Source organism: Microtus oregoni, unplaced genomic scaffold (genome assembly GCF_018167655.1).
Source record: "Microtus oregoni isolate MIOR12 unplaced genomic scaffold, Mior012 000007F_ref0000211, whole genome shotgun sequence".
In the NCBI taxonomy this organism is placed as follows: domain Eukaryota; kingdom Metazoa; phylum Chordata; class Mammalia; order Rodentia; family Cricetidae; genus Microtus; species Microtus oregoni.
The window spans coordinates 50,645,903-50,663,659 of record NW_024543066.1 but is presented as its reverse complement, the minus strand read 5'-3'; the positions used below and the strand labels follow the sequence as shown (position 1 = coordinate 50,663,659).

General features: G+C 40.0%; 1 protein-coding gene across 3 annotated transcripts in view; it reads left to right on the top strand.

Annotated features, from left to right (window-relative positions):
* The window catches only part of LOC121451070 (zinc finger protein 431-like), a 34,236-nt gene extending 19,069 nt beyond the window's left edge, over nt 1-15,167 (top strand). For 2 of the 3 annotated variants that reach the window (XM_041656554.1, XM_041656555.1), the window contains 4 exons: nt 7,706-7,832; nt 8,035-8,095; nt 9,056-9,130; nt 9,247-15,167. In XM_041656554.1, the coding sequence (XP_041512488.1) occupies nt 7,706-7,832; nt 8,035-8,095; nt 9,056-9,130; nt 9,247-10,132 (1,149 nt within the window). In that variant the 3' untranslated portion in view covers nt 10,133-15,167. Of the gene's footprint in view, nt 1-7,569; nt 7,833-8,034; nt 8,096-9,055; nt 9,131-9,246 lie in introns of all 3 variants that reach the window. The other variant, XM_041656553.1, reaches the window with a different exon arrangement.
* Nucleotides 15,168-17,757: the final 2,590 nt, after the last annotated feature.

Below are 17,757 nucleotides of genomic sequence, written 5' to 3'. Positions count from 1 at the left end.
TAGTCCATCGACGTCAGCCCAGCACAGGAGCAGTAGTCTGGCACAGGAGGGCACCTGTGGTAGCATGGTGACTGCTGTATCGCAGTCTGACATGGGTGAGGGGAGCAAGACTGTAGAGTGAGCAGTCAGGGCTCATGCAGGCTTTAGAGCAAGCACAGCACCAAGGCAGTTGCTAGGAGGTGAGGATTTCTTCAGCGGTGATGGCAGGGAGAGGTGGTCATCCTGGTGAGGAGGGCGTGGTAGAGGCAGAGGCAGACAAGCAGCCTGCATCTCCTGCAGAACTGAAAACAGCAGCGAAAGCCAAAGTCCCTCTTCTGGTCAACAAAAGGCTTTGGTCATACATTCAGAACTGACCAGGGAGGAACGAGTTATTTATTTGTCTTTTTTCCAAATTTATAGTTCGTAAGGTCCAGTTTGTATTCTTTACTCAGTTCCAGTGTCCCTCTTCATTTGTCTTTGATCTTCTGTTGCCCAGGCTCCTAATCTGTCTGAGTCCTTTCTTTTGCTTCCCGCCTCTCTCTCTTTCGCTTCCCTTTTTCTGTCCCTCCTTTAACAATTTTTTTTTTGGGTCTCTCCAAATTTTACTAAGTATAATCTTTTAACCCATTTACTTGCTGTATCTTTTTTTTTCTTATATCTGATGTTGCCCGTCCTATGTAGGCCATGGCTACTGCTGTCTGCTGACCTTCAGAGGTTGGGTAAAATGCCTGTAAACTTTTATTCCTCTCTTACCTTGGCCGAATTAGTGGGGTGCCTTGCAGCCCCCCCTGAGATTTGCCATGAGCCCAACATTTTGACTGTCAGTTTCTCCCTTTAAGAATTAATTAGACATTATCATGTAGAAGAATGAAAATAGATCCATATTTATCTCTATGCACAAAACTGAAATCCAAACAAATTAAAGACCTTAACATAAGGGCAACAATATAAATAGAATTTTGAACATGGCCTCAGTAGCGTAGACATTAAAGGAAACAATCAGTAATTGAAATCTCCAGAACTGAGAAGCTTTTTGTATAACAAAGGATATAATTAACAACATAATATCAGCCTGTAGAATGGGGAGGTATCATGAGACATATAAGGAACTTAGGAACTTAATCCTCATAAAAACAAATATTTCAGTACAATTACGTCACAGACCAAAACTGTAAATTCTCAACAAATGAACTTGAAATGACTGAAAGATATTTAAAATTTGTTAAATATAACATCCTTAATTATCAGGGAAATGCAAATTAAACAATTCTGAGATTTTATCTTATTCCTGTAAAACTGACCAAGATTAAAAACATCATTTGACAATTTATGCTTATGTCTACTTTGAACATTAGCATGGTGGATTTTCAGAATTAGATAACATATTACCTTAAAAACTTAGCGACATTTTTTTATATTATCATAGACAGAATCTGAAAACAACCCAAAATGCACCTTTTTTATATTAATAATAAATGAGAATCTTCGCCATGTTTTTTTTTAAATAGCCATAAACATTATAAAGAGTCAAAGGGGCCATTTTAACTCAACCTCATCATTTAGTAACACCCCCTCTGCCATTGTAGTGGGGTGAGAGGCTTTAGCAGATCTTTGCCTTGTGGGGCAACTCGGGGCCCCCACTTTATCACAAGCATTGTGAGCAGACAAGTGTTAAATTCAGTTCTAAACATGGGCTGGCTTAGAAGCTCATCTGGGCTGTTCATATGGCCCCGGCCCTGTGCCAGGGCTTTTACAGCAATAGTTCTTGAAGACAGTGTAGTCCTGCACCCATCTAAACAGAGCTGGGAATTCACTTTTCTCTGGACACACTGCATAGTAAGAAATATAGAAACCAACAATCTGTAGTTTTTTTTTTTATAAGCACATTATTTTAAAGTGACTTAATTTAATTTTTCCAATTTTTAAACCAGAAGCTTTTACCCTGGATGTAGCATATAATGACTGGAATAGAGCATCCCCAGAAGAGAGATGCTATCAGGGCTGGTAGGCCCTTTTAATGTCAGCTTATTCCACTACCTGTCACTCCTGAATCCACATTCACCATTTACCAACAGCCACAGGGATATTTACTTGCAATCTCTTGCCCTACTGCCAAAACGGAAAGGTCCAGGAGGGCTTAGTTCCGTGACCCTGGCGCTAGCACCAGCTACTTCCCCTGGGCAAGGGCCACAGATCTTTGGCACAAGGCTTTACATGGCATTTGTAGAGGGGAGGCTGCCATTCAGTCCCTAGCACCTTATTTTCCAAGGAAAACAAGCCTTCTCTTTGGAAAGAAGACCCCACAGGGAACCCCACTGGGGATCCTCCCAGGACCTGGCTTCAGCCTCAGCTCCGTCCACAGTGAGCTCCTAGCTGTATAGCACAAGCTTCCCCAATCCATACCTCAGTACTCACAGCAATCTAGCAGCTTTTCTCTGAGTGGGATTCCAGAGGCCCCAGGAGGCATTCCCTCCAGGGAACTCGTCAGGTCAGGTTTGGTCGGCTGTCTGGAAGCCTCAACTCAGTTCCTGGGGGATGCCACATCGGTCACCACTGAGGCTCCTCTTTAGCCCTCACACTGCCAGTAGCAGCTGGGAAGACTTTTGCATTGGCTACAGAGGGGAGGGAACACCCTGGACTGTCTAAGGCAGCCCTCCTCTCCCAGTCCTCCCGTGCGGTGCTGGTAGACTTCAGGTCAGCAAGGGAGGACGTCACTCTCAGTACAGGGATTTCAGGGGGGCAAGCTTCCCTTCTCGTGGATGCAGGCCAGCTGCGGGTTCTGGGGGGGGGGGGGGGGTGTCCAGAGGGTCTTTCACAGAGTATTTCATGTACTCTATCATGAGTTGGGCTCCACCAAATATTTCGTCATCTAACAAGGTATGGTGTGGAAACGAACTTACTTTTACTCTTTTTTTTCAATAATATGGATTTACTATTTCTTTACTTAGCTCACAATATAGGAGAACATATTATACTTCTTTGTGAACATTGATACTTAGTACTTTATTCATTACCCTTTAGAAAGGAAACATGAGAAACACTGCTAATTTTACTTTGATACAATGAACAATAAATCCTGTTGTGCACAGGCTTTTGTAGTTGTTCCTCATGTGTTTTTACTAGAAAATGTAGTAATCCAATGGAGTCATCTTTATTTCATGTAACATACAATAGCTCCTATTTAACTCAATGTATTGATATCACTACAAATGATAGTATAATTGTGTTTCAACAGCCTCCATTTCTTTTTCTGGTTCCCAGTAAAATTAGAAAAATACTGGTTTTCCTAAAATTTCAATCCAATTCTTAAAAAATTTCTAACTATTTTCCAAAAAAAAACTTTCTTAAAAATTCATTGGGTTACTATTAGCTAGAATATTTAATAGGCATTGTTTCAGCTTTCATAGTTGGAATCTTAACAATAAAACAAAATGTGCAAATGACTCAATTTACAAACTATTGAAATGTTTCTAAAATAAGAAAAGATTGATATTGACTTCATAAAATGATTAGGTGAAGGTGAAAGACCCCCAGAGTTGGGAGACTCTCACTCAAGTCTCAGGATAACAAGCCCCCCTCCCCCAAGAGCTCACAAGAGACTGTCTGTGCTGCAATCACATGAGGTTTGACAGGAACCAGCACCCTGGGGCTGAGACTCCCGTCCCACACAGGGGTAGAGAAGCTGGGAGAAGGGGTATTTAAGGGAAAAAACATAACCCCAAGGGGGTAGGGAAGGCATCATTGGAAAATTCCGAAAATACCAGTGATAATCACAAGGGATAACTCCCCGTTTCTCAAGATTGTTTCAAGGTTAGATTGTTTCAAGATTACAATCTAACTTTATTGTCAGCTAGTTCCTGGAACAGAGTCACTGAACCGGCTAACCTAGATTTGTGGCTCTACTCTTCCTGCTAGATTCTTTGGCTCTATTCTTCCTGGTCCTTCAAAGGTAAACAACATAGGAGTGTAAACAGTAAATTTCTCTCACTTCTAGTTCCTCTTCAAATATAAATATAAAGAAAATTGCTTGGAATTTCCCTTTTGTTTAGAAAACTATCATACTTTGAATAGTGAGCCAATGGTATAGAATGAAAGATTTACTGAAATTGTTTTAAAAGATTCAATATACACTATTCATTAAAACATACATAGTGAATTTCAGGCCAACTGGAGCTCTCCAATGAGATCTTTTCTCAAACAACAAACCAAAATTATTTTTTATTAACAACAATTTATTTAATTTCTGAAAACCTTTCCTTTCTCTGTAACTTTTCCAGCAATATGCAGGCTTAATGGCTGTCCCTTGGACCCTATTAGCCTTCTACTATCATTATGTTAGAAGTGTTGAGGGCTGCTGGCCGGTGAAGAGAGAGAATCACAACAAGACTTCAAGATTATTGCTGTATTTCTCGGCTGGAATCAGAGGAGTGTCATTTTCAGCGTAGAAAAAAGTCCAAAGATACTCTACTAGTGCAAAATTACCTTCAACTCTCTCTCTCCCTCCCTCCCTCCCTCTCCTCCTCCTTCCCTCCCTCCCTCCCTGTCCCTCCATCTCTTTCTCTCTCTCCCTTCTTCCCTCCCTCTCCCTCCCTCCCTTCTTCCCCCTCCCTCTTTCCCTTTCTCTCTCTGTCTCTCTCCCTTCCTCCCTCCTTCCCTTTCTCTCTCTCTCCCTCTCCCTCCCTCCCTGTTTCTCCATCTTTCTCTCTCTCTCCCTTCCTCCCTCCTTCTCTCTCTCTCTCTCCCTCCCCCTATTTCCCTCTCCCTCCCTCTCTTTCTTTCTGTGTATCTGTGTATGTGAGTGTGTGTAAAAGAGAGAAAGACTATGCAGCATGACGTTCCTCAAATTAACAGTGGTCTTCTTGCTTGTGTCTACTTTATTTTTTTTTATTTTTTTATTTTTTTTTGGTTTTTCGAGACAGGGTTTCTCTGTGGTTTTGGAGCCTGTCCTGGAACTAGCTCTTGTAGACCAGGCTGGCCTCGAACTCACAGAGATCCGCCTGCCTCTGCCTCCCGAGTGCTGGGATTAAAGGCGTGCGCCACCACCGCCCGGCTTTGCTTGTGTCTACTATTACGATTGCAACCTTATTTCTGCCCAATGGGGTGCTTCTAAAATTATTTAGTGAGACTGGAGAATGGTTAGACAAAGATACAGTTCTGTGGAAAGATGAAAACATCAGAGCCACAGCCTCCTGTTATGTGTGTAGTGTTGTTTTGTAACAAACCAGTTATTTATAGGGACTTCTGTTGAGATTAAGCTGGGTCTTTTCAGTGCACTTTGGAAAAGGATTTCAAGACTGGTCAATACAAATCAGAGTTGAAATTTTATTTATTTTGAGACAGGGTCTCTATGTTGCTCTGGCTGTCCTGGAACTTGGGATGAAATCAATAATTTTAGATGATCAATAAGTTTACCAACTGGCGATTTCTTGCGGTCCACAGACCAGGTTAGTCAAGAATAAAGGACTGACCTTCTCATGAAACCAAATTACTGTTGTTAATATTAGTTCAACCAAAGTAGAATATCTGGATAAAATAGTGTGGTCCTGCCTAACAGGACTGTTATTTTCCTGATTTAAGATGTACAACCTAGCCGGGCAGTGGTAGCGCACACCTTTAATCCCAGCACTCGGGAGGCAGAGGCAGGCGGATCTCTGGGAGTTTGAGGCCAGCCTGGTCTACAAGAGCTAGTTCCGGGACAGGCACCAAAGCTACAGAGAAACCCTGTCTCGAAAAACCAAAGAAAAAAAAAAGATGTACAACCTAAGAGAAAAGTTGTGAGTAATCCTTGTGCTCACATACAAATCCCTAATCTCTGGAGGACATGGCTATAAAACCTGTTTCGACTCTACAAAATAATTCTTTAATAATATAACAACATCATATATATATAGTCTCTTTCCTGCTTCCAAGCCCTACCATGACTCCTCATTGTTTTCTAATTTGTGTCCTGTTTTTCTTTAACAAAAGTTACATGGTAACAGTAGTTACTGTTTGACTGCAGGACTTCCCAGCAGTGAAGCAATGGGTTGGCTGCACTGGACATTGAGTGTGTAATGGAATGTGCACACAAGGACTCTGCCTTAGGAGAGGAACAGGAAGTGCTTTAGGAGACTGGAAGAATTTCTACTAAAATAGAAACTTCTCACACTAGGGACCTGTCTTTCTGGGTGGAAGGCAGTAATCTGATCTCTGCTCACCCAGTAGGGGAGCTGCTAATAACCCGAGGCTCAGCGGGGGTGGCCCTAGATAATGGTCTCTGGGAAGGATGGCAATCAGGAGTACCAGTGCCAGAAGCCTGCAGATTCTTTCCAGGATTCTCTTTTGATTCTGCTTTAAGGAGTTGTGAGGGAGACTCATTCATGCCAGGATGAGTGTGAAGGCCAATGTCCTTAGTCCAGGAGAAGCACAGTCTGCTGAACTATCAAAGCTGTTAGGACTGGGGTGGACCAGGTTGTGAATTTTTTAATTATTATTATATTTATATTATTATTTGGTCCATGTGGTGGCCTGGACAGTGGCTCTTGGACTCTGAGCCTCCCTGTGTGTGGATTTTCCTGGGGAGCAGGAGTTTCCTCAGGCCTGGCGATGGGAGACTGTGATGCTTGTTATGGCGATTGTGTCCAGTGTGCCTAAGCAGGCATTTCTTTTGTTGTTTGATTGGAAGAGAGATTGGGAAATTGAAGGTCTGATGCCTAGAAATTCTGAAGGTTCTCTTCATCTTTCAGGTTTATCTTCTAAATATTACAAATAGTTTAAAAACTGGTAGAAAGCAGTTGTTGGGAATCTTCCTTTAGTGATAATACCCAATTACAACTCTTTTAACTTTTCACTACCAACCAACCTCCTTGAGTGATAACTCTGGGAACCCTAAAAAAGAGTGGGTAAGGACTGTAGGAGTCAGAGGGGTCAAGGACAAATGTAAGTATTTTGCCTGTCTACATGGATATGTACCGCATATGTGCCTGGTGAACCCAGTAGTCAGAACATGAACTCCAGAAACTCTGAACTTGGAGTTATGGATAGTTGTAAGCCCTCCTATAAGTATTGGAAATTGAACCCATCTCCTCTACAAGATCAGAAAATGTTGTTCACTCCTGAGCCACCTATCCTGCCCTGTTTTTTTTTCTTTTTTCCTTTTTTTCATTATTTCTATTTACAATGCTTGCATTTTCATCTGTCCATCTCTAATGGTTTTAAACATTCATTCCCTTTTAGTAAAATCTTATTCATCTTACAATTTAAACTATGACAGTTCAGGTTTCTGGAAATGAGTGCAGAACTGAAATGAATGCATATCTCTTTGTAGGAACCTTTGGCTGTCTTGTCATTACATAGAACAGACAGGCCTCTAACTAATGAGACTCATCTGCCCTTGCCTCCTGAGTGGTAGGATTAAAGGCATGAGATAGTATATACCAAAATGAGTAAACATCTTTTTGTAGCTAGCAATTGTTCATTCAGTTTCTCTGATGCATACATAATCTTGTTTTTTTTTCCTTGTCTCTATATGTCTGTTAATAGTCATTTCTGTTGGAAGGGTAAATCCTTTTCAAAGGGCAAAGAAATGACATATCTGAACCTCCTTTTCAGTTTCTTTCTAGGAAAAAATCCTCTCTGTAATGGAATAAGTATGAAACACAATAATTATGCTATTGTCAAAGATGTATACATTGACATTGTGATCAGTATCACACTTTCTGTTGTACACATGTATGGGATATTTCAGAATGCAATAACCTATGATGATGTGCACATCCACTTCTCTTGTGAAGAATGGGCTTTGCTGCAACCTTCCCAGAAAATTCTCTACAAAGATGTGATGCTGGAGACCTACAGTAACCTTACTGCTCTAGGTAAGACTGAATTTCCCTTCAACATTTAAAATAAGGAGACAACTATGTCTTGGTTATTTATGCTCTTCTATAACTGAGTCTGAAAAAGCTGAAGAATGAGGTGAATAAATCAGGCATGATTCTTATGGTCACTGAATATAGTAACTTAAAGTTTGCATAATTTCCAGTAATATATCATGCATTTTCTGGTTCTAAATTTTAGGCTATAAATGGGAAGACAGTAATATTGAAGAACATTGTCAAAGATTTAGAAGACATGAAAGGTAATTTTCATGTGCAAGCTAAAACAGATGTCCTACAGAAGAATTTTAATATGCCTTAGAGATTTTAAAGAAAAGCAACTTCTAAATAAGCACACCTTTAAGTGTATTGATGATTATTAAATTCTGACAACACTATGTACCTAAACGTCAAGTTTGCAAGGCATTCTTCTAAGAAAGAAAACACTACTGGGCTTGTCTAAAAAAGAAAAAGAAAAAGAAAAAAAGAAGAAGAAAGGAAAGAAACAATGCATTAACAAATATCACCATTTTAATTATAGCTCCATGAGAGCTAGGCTATAGATCTATCAATCAATTTAGTTCCATACCATGGTGATATAGCAAAACACATACCTGATCATAAGTACATGTTAAAGTCGTCTAATAAGCAAATAATCCCTAGTAAAGTTAGTGCTACTCATGTTCTTGTGGTGAGTTACCAAATTATTGTGAGTGTGGCAATTTATGAGAGTTAAGAAGGTTATTGTGGAGAAACTTTAATAGCATTTCTCCATGAGGAACAAAAAATTTAGCTGTCATGGTGCAATATGGAAACTTTAGTTTGCTCTGTCTTTATTGGTATATTATATGTCACTCTTGAAACAAGCCATGTATGCCTAAAGGATAAGGAAAGAATAGCAATGTACTTCCCCCCTTGAACAATTAGAAGATACGCAATAGTCCCCACTTTGAGTAGACTTTATGAATGTGAAATAAGTTTACAATTATTTTTTTCAAACTTCATCTGAAATATATTAACTCATACCACGGAAAATTCTGAATACAAAAAGTGGGAATTCTTCTGTTTGTCCTGGTTCAGTTTGCAAATGTAGTGTGATTCACTGTTATGAATGTAATCTGTGTATAACTCTGAGTTCTTCCAGTTCTCTTCAATTATGTGAAAAAACTCACATAAAAATGCTATAAATGTGAGCCATGTACTAAGTGCTCTTAATATCACAGGTATCTTGAAGCACACAAAGGAACCCACAATGAAGAGGAGCCCTATGAATGTAAACAACCTGGTAAAATCTTAAGGTCTGACTCTTCTTCACCATTGTACCAAACTGTCAAATTAAGTCATACAGATAGAAAAACATGCATCAACGTAATGAATGTTGTAAAGCATTTACGTATGTCAATTATCTTCACAGGCATAAAGGAAGTCATACTGAAGAGAAGCCCTATGCATGTAGTCAATGTGGTAAAACCTTTTCACAGCGGAGTTACCTCCACATTCATAAAAGAGTCCATACTGGAGAAAAGCCCTATGAATGTAAGGAATGTGGAAAAACATTTTCACAACAGAGTCATCTCCACACTCATAAAAGAACCCATACTGGAGAGAAACCCTGTGAATGTAAACAGTGTGGTAAAACATTTGCAGATTACAGTCATCTTAAAAGACATGAAAGAATTCATACAGGAGTGAAACCCTATAAGTGTAATCAGTGTGGTAAAGCCTTTTCAAAACATGGTAGTCTCCAAATACATAGAAGAACTCACACTGGAGAGAAACCATATCAATGTAATCAATGTGGGAAAGCTTTTGCAGATTATAGTTATCTTAAAATACATGAAAGAATCCATACTGGAGAGAAACCCTATGAATGTAAGCAATGTGGGAAAGCCTTTTCACAACCTGCTCATCTCCAGACTCATAAAAGAACTCATACTGGAGAAAAACCCTATGAATGTAAACAATGTGGTAAAGCATTTTCAATTTGTAGTTCTCTTAAAATGCATGAAAGAACTCATACTGGAGAAAAGCCCTATAAATGTAATCAATGTGGGAAAGCATTTTCGTACCTCTGTAGTCTCCAAACACATAACAGAACTCATACAGGAGAGAAACCCTATGAATGTAATGAATGTGGGAAAGCCTTTGCAAAACATAGTGCTCTCCGAACACATAAAAGAACTCATACTGGAGAGAAACCTTATGAATGTAAGCAATGTGGGAAAACCTTTTCACAGCCTGCTCATCTCCAGATTCATCAAAGAACTCATACTAGGGGAAGACATCCACGGCCCATCTGATGCTACTTTGTTCAGGTGGGCACAAGCCACCCACAGGCCAACCTGGGTCCTCAAGACCTGGGGTGGCAGAAAGACATACAGGGCTCATCTGACCCCTCTCTGCTCAAGCAGACACAAGCCAGCCTGGTTCCTCAAATTGTGCCATGGCAGGAAGATATGTCCATGCCCATGTGATACCACTTGACTCAGGTGGGCACAAACCACCAGAATGCCAACTTGAGTCCTTAAGACCTTGACTGGACAGAAGACATCCAGGGCCCATTTCATGCCACTCAATGCAGGTTGTATCAATCCACCCACAGACCATTCTGTGTCCTCATGACCTGCGGTGGCAGGAAGACATTCAAGGGCCCACCTGGCACCACACAGTTGGCTCCAATATGTTGAACAAGTATATGGTAGAGAAAGAAGTGAATGGTTCATATGTTATGGAAACAAGGAAGAACAGAAGTAAAGGTGTAGGCTGATGTTGGAGGCTTTCTTACCACTCAGGGCCATTATGATATCTAGTTTTGGGCTACTGCCAAGGGCCATCTCTGGGTCCCAGGAGAGTACCACAGCAAGGGTCTGTTGCCAGCAAATGGCACAAGAATGCCAAATATCTGTGGTGCCACTGGCGGCCATCTAGGTGTCTAAGAGCCATTCTGCCACCAGAGTCATGCTGATCTAGGTGGCCTACGCTGCCATATGGAGCCATTGTGTGTTCCAGTCCCAAGCTGCTGCTGAGGGCCATGTATGGGTCCGTAGCACTACAACAGCCAGGATCTGAGCTGACAACTGTTGTTCCTGTTGCAGCTGAAGGATGTGTGATTTCCTGCTGTCTGGTTTGCCACCTGCAACCATATTGGTACCCATAGGCCATGCTGCATCTGGACTATAATGATATATATATATATATATATATATATATATGTATATATATATATATATAATGTTATGTACTGATCTCTGGTGAAATCTGGGCCTGGGCTACAGCTGGGGGCCAAGTCTGGTTCTGTGGATCTGGTTGCCAGGAAGACCATGTGAATTCCTGGGGTCTGGGTTGCCACCTGGAGCCATGTTGTTTGAGAACTTCATTGCTGCCACAACCATTCTGGCCTGTGTGGCCTGTGCTGCTACTAGAAAACATGGTGACATATGGACCCAGGTTGCTGCCAAGGACTATATCTGGCTTCATGGTCCTACTATAGCCTCAGTCTCTGTTGAAGCCCGTAACCCATGAAGCCATGAAGGTCCAGGTAGATTCGCAGGGTCAGATCAACCACCTAAGTTCATGTTGAAGCTGGGGCCATGCAGATCTGAGCAGCTCATGCTGTTACCCAATGCCAGGTAACTGGGCCAGAGCTGAAGCTAACGACCTTGTCTGGGTTTGCAGCCCTACTGCAGCAACAGTCTGTGTTGATGTCCGAGGTTCCTGTTACCATGGAAGACCATATGAATGCCAAAGATCTGTTATGTTAGGATCCCAGTGCCAAGTACCAATCTGAGTGGCACTGCCACCTGGAACAATAGTGACATCCAGACCTGGCTGCTACTGCGGACTATATGTGGGTTTGTGGTTCTACCCCAGCTGGAGTCTGTGTTAAAGTCCCAGGCCTATGTTGCCACCAACAACTTGGAAACCTGGGGATAAAGCCAAAATCTGTGACTCTGGTGTCTGGTTGCCATGCCGCGACCAGAGCCATACTTGCTTGAGTGGCCTCTGCTTCTGCCCAGAGCCAGGATGTCATTTAGGCTCAAGCCCCTGCTGGGGGCAATATCTGTGGTTCTGCTGCAGCAGGGCTCTGTGTTGTTTGTCCCATGTCATCTCAAGGGATGATAGGAACTGTGTCATGAAATCAGAGGGCCATGCTGAGCCATCCCTACACTTGGCTTGCCCCAGGAATAGCTGGTCCTATCTCTCATTGGACATTACAAGAGAACTACCCCTATACCTGCACTCTGGGGAGATGGCCCCACCCCTCGCCATTGGTGAAAGAGGATTTACCCTGGTAACTTGGCCATAAGGGAGCTGGTTCCACCCACCCCTTTTGCCTAAGGGAAGAAGCCCCAGTTGCCTGGACTGACCAGTTCAACTACTACTCAGACACAGCTGGGCCTGGAGTTGGCCCACTCTAACATCTACCCTATTTAGGACCTACTGGAACTCATGAAGGGACTGGTCCTGTGGAGCAATACTTCAGGATCTCCATGACTTGGGATAACTGTAGGATATCCAAGAGGAGTTTTGGTGAAGATTCAATGATGATGATATACCAGAACCTAGAGGCCTTGAACAAAACCAATGACCCATTGCAATGAATATTTGCAAGTAAACCTGATTGGACAAAAGGGTATACTTTGAAACACCAAGGCTCCAAACACCACCAAGACAAATGAGGTGTTGGAAAGGTGGAAAAAATGAAGGAGCAAAGAGGTATTTTTGTTTTGTTGTTTTTTGCTTGCCTGTTTTGTTTTGGTTTGATTGTTTAATTTTCTTTTGGTGAGAGGATTGTGTAGGGATAAAGTGAAGCTACAACTGGACTGGAAGGTGAGCAGAATTGGGGGTGTATGATGAGAAATTCCCAAGGATTCAATAAAGAAATTGTTAAATTTAAAAAAAGATCTCATATTGGAGAAATCCTATAAATGTAAGCAATGTAATAAAAACCTTTGCATGTCACAATTATCCTCAAAGTCATGAAAGAATTCATAATGGAGAGTAACCCTATGTAAGTAAGCAGTGTTGTGATTACCCATTACCTTAGTCTTTGGCCCTAAAAGAATTTATCCAAAATTAAATCTTACAGTGTGTTAATAGTTAAAGCCTTTGTATATCACAGTAGAATTTGAGGATTTTAAAGACCTCATACTGAAGGAGAATCCATGAATATAAGAGATTTGTTAAAGTCTTTAACCAACAAATTTACATTTTATTACAAAAAATATTTTTCTGGAGAAAAATAAATTTTATTTGTCTTTCATGGACTGTGAATTTGGACAAAGGTAAACTTTGAATATCACACTTTTCAATTACATGAAATAACTCATCCATGTATAAAACTATGAATGTGTGGTAATGCCTTTTCTATTGCTGTGATGAAACACAACATCTAAGGAAACTTATAAAATGTTGGTTTGGCACATGGTTCTAGTGGGATACAAGATTATCATGAGCGACAACTTGTGCCAACCATGACAGCGAAAGCAGGAAGCTAAGAGCTCATATTTTTAACCTGAAGCATGGAGCAGAAAGTTCAACTGATGTGAGGATTTAAAAATCTCAAATTCTACCACCAGTGAAATATTTCCTCTACAGACTGGCATTCTCTAAACATTCCAAGTGATACCAACAACTGAGAAGTATTCTCTGATTTTAAAGCCTACATGCTTGCTTTCTATCAGATGAACTAAGTAAAAATAAAAAAAAAAAAACTTTATGTAAACATTTCGACGCCTCAACATCTGGGTTACAGGAATGAATGTTTACATAGAAAAATAGTTATGAATGAAAATGTTTTTAACAATTTGTTCTAATTTTTATTATATGATGTCAGTGTGTCTTTGGGTACATCCATGTGCTTGATGGTTTCCAAGAAGATTAGTGTTAAGTATGGAGCATAGCCCCAGCCCCTCCCTGACATCCATCCCAGCCCCCCTGGCCTGAAAGTTGCATTGGTCTGGACTCCAAGTCCCAGCATATGCCACTCCCACTGGGTATTTAAGTGGGCTCCCAGAGGAGGAACACATGGTTCTGGGTTTGCATGTGCTCCCTGCTTTCCTGTCTCCCCGCCATGCGCTCGGCCACCCAAAAGCGTCATACTTAAGAAAATGATAGGCATTTTAATTTGGTTTGATCTTACCCAATTAGATTTCTTTGCGCTAGTGGAGCCACCCCTCTTATTAACAGTTAGACCCTGTGATCTTTCTACATTTCTAGCAGGAAATATATAGGAAGTTGTCAAAAAAAAAATCACCTGGTTCCTGGGCACAAACTTGTCTTAACTACTCGGTTGTCTCTAACCCTATAAATATTTTACAACCTTCATATATAGTCTTGACATTAGGAAAGAGGGAAGAACTCATACATGAGACTAGGCCTATTCATGTATAATAATTCAGTATAATAATGACTTTAAGCATCACAGTTATCTCTAATTTCAAGAAAAAAAATTTATTGTATTCTTTAAGCAAATACATTACCATCACTCAAGTCTGATGGTGGAGATCACAGTGTTGCTTGTATTTTGCATTTGTAATTGGTATTGAAGTGTTCTGTATATGAGGCAAATCCATTTATAGAAGTTTATTTGGTAGTTCATATATTACTTCTCTGATTTCTGTTTTTCTGTTGTGCTTTCAGTTGGTGATAATTTTATTCTGCTGAAATGTATAGAATGGGGTGCCCATCATCTAAGTGGCTCATTGTTTATTTAAATATCAGACAGTATGTGATCATACATTTGAAATAACTGTCTGAAAAGGTGGTGGGTTTTTACTATTTTTTTATGTTTTCACAAATTTCCTTTAGATGTTGTTTGTGTTCCAGCCAGGCCTGGGCGTCACTAAATAGTCAAGGCTGCATTTGAACTCATGATTTTCATGTGTCAGCCTCCTGAGTACAAATTCAAGGATAGAAGATACACTCCCAATGTCTACAGTTTTGTCAATACATTTTAAAAATGTTAATGTTAAAATGCTTAATAGAAGAGGATATAAGAACCATTGAATATATTATCTGTGTACCCTAAACAGCATTTTTATATAGCATTGTGATATAATAATGTAGAATAATCAGCAACCAATTGTACATTGTATAACAGTTTGTGTACTATGGATATATATATAAGATAATCTAAAAGCAATGAGATTTCTTTTTTAAAAAAAGATTACCATTGTGTATGTGTGTGTGTAATATGTTTATGGGTTTCCATGCCATGACAGATGTGTTGCAACTGGAAGAAAATCTCGTGGGGATTTTTTTTTTTTGGTCCTTTTATATGGCAATTGCGGTGATTTGAAAGAAAATGGTCCCCTTAGGTAGTACAAGCTTAAAGCTACACAGAGAAACTCTATCTTTTCTTAAAAATATTTATTTATTTATTATGTATACAATGTTCTGTCTGTGTGTATGCCTGCAGGCCAGACGAGGGCACCAGACCTCATTACAGATGGTTGTGAGCCACCATGTGGTTGCTGGGAATTGAACTCAGGACCTTTGGAAGAGCAGGCAATGCTCTTAACTGCTGAGCCATCTCTCCAACCTCTGAAACTCTGTCTTAAAAACAAAAAAAAAAAAACAAAAAAACAAAAAAAAAAGATAGCTTTGGTAATACAAGTTAGAATAGAAAATGAACTAGGTACAACCTTTTGGACTTATCACAGTAGGATAGATATGAAGTATTTTCTCTGAATTTGCTAATTGCTAATGGACTATAAATTTTTGATGTATTTGTTGCCTTATACAGTTGTGCTTATTGTATATAGTTTTTCTTATATTAGTTATAACCCTTTTTATTTTAGACAAAAAAAAAGAACTATGTGATATCTTATTTGTACTCTACAAATAAAGCTTGCCTGAATCTCAGGGCAGAGCTAGCTACTAGTTAGCCGTAGAGGTCTGGAGGTCTATACAAAAAGACAGGAAGTGATGTGACTGGGTGGAGAGATGAGTATGATCAGGAGGAGATAGGAACTCACTCTCTTTTCAACTGAGGAGTTAGCAAGGTAAGAGTTGGCTGTGGCTGTTTCCTCTCTTTCTCAGATCTCTCAGCATTGGCCCCAATATCTAGCTCTGGGTTTTTATTATCAATACTAATTAGAACTTGTGCAACAGAAGTGTGTCTTGTGAGTTTATCTTTCTGAGTCTGGTAACAAGGAAAACTATCTAGACCTAGTAGTAGCATGAGGAAAATGAGTCATGTGGCCTAAACTTTATACATGAGGAGAACTAAGAAGTTAGCTGAGACCTTTATTTAAAAAAAAATGGTTGTTTATTGTTAAATCTACCTATTTACAAAGATTATATTGTAATAAAACTTTTTATGGACTTAAGATGCTTTATAGCCTTAAAAATACTAAATATATCCAAAAGTTATTTTTAGCATATATATAGTATTTATATTTAGTATTTAATTATTTTAGCATTTATATGTAATATTTAATATATATTGAGTATTTTGTAATTTAAATGTAAAATTTTAAAATTTCTTCTTAAAAAGATTTATGATCTCTCAAAAAACAAGGTACCCTTTCTTTACTTCAAGTCAGAAAAAACAGGGCACAACCATAATCCACATGAGGTAAAAAGCAAGCTCTAATAGTATAGATTATTTAATGTTTAATATCTAGGATTAATTTATAAACCTTGGTTTAAGAACAAGACAGGAATTATTACACAAAAGTCCATCTTAATATAAAATATATTGGAGACCTATTGTCTCCTTCGTAAGCACACTGCATGTGGCTACCTTTAATTATATGGTGGTGACGTCACATCTGTCTTCTCCAACCCTAGCAAGGATGGCAGCAAACCACATGTTGCTATGTTACTAGTTTTAAGTTGACCTTTTGTCTATATTTAATAGATTGTCAACCAAACCCAATCCAATTAATTTATAAATCTTGAGGTGTAGAATGTTTACATAACCATGTCTTTTTTTTTTTTTTTTTGGCTGTTCAACTTTGCTCTCTGTGCCAGTAGAATCAACCTGACACAGGGCACAGAGGAAACTTTTTAACATGTTTTAATCTAGAGGAGAGAGCCAGACCCCAACTTTAGAAACAGCTTTTTAATAAAATTGAACAACAAGAAGAATCTTTAATGTTATCTATACCAAAAACCCGAATCCAATGACTAGAGATTTCAGAGGCATATTCTGAGGTGCGTCCATAAGGTACCCCATAGTGACTGCAGTGACAAAGGCGCCAAAGGCAAAGATACCAACCCATTTATTTCTTCATGTCATATTTAAATAGCATTTAGCTTTCTAATGACACAGTTTGCTCGAGAAATAGACAAAAACTTTGGTGGGAGAGACATTTTGTTATAAATTTTATAGATTTTGAATCTTGCCTAATGGGCAACTTATAAATGTTGAGAGAAGAGTTAGAATAATTTTAAGGCATAGAGAAAAGATTTTTAGAGGGTCTTTTAGTCTTCTGCAAACAGGATTGTAGCTCCTAGGAGAGGAGAGCATGGCAGCGGGTATGTGGCACAAGCTTTAGCAAGCACTGTGGCCAGGGAGCTGTAACATCTGGGGCAGAGTGTTTTCACCCCACAGGTGCAGTTGCCCCCGTCCCCAGTCACCTTCCCTGCTGGGTGTTCCCAGCTGTCCTGGAATCCTTTGCAGCGTACTGCCATGGTTAAAGTGTGCCAGGTGGCAGGTTGCTGAACAGGATGCGGTTCCCTGCAGAATCCACCCCTGGCCAGGTTCACATGCTCCCTGACCACCATCCTTTACCCCACACTGGAGTGCCTGCCGCCCTTGGAGGGGAGAGGGTAGCAGCAGGACACAGGGAGGGGAATGATGCAGAGGTGGAGGGGTTGGGATTTATGAGAAGTGGGAAGGATTCTCCAGGGCCACTGGCATAGCCAGATATGTTCAGCAGAGATGAATCCTTTGGGTGGACTGGTCAGAACCCAC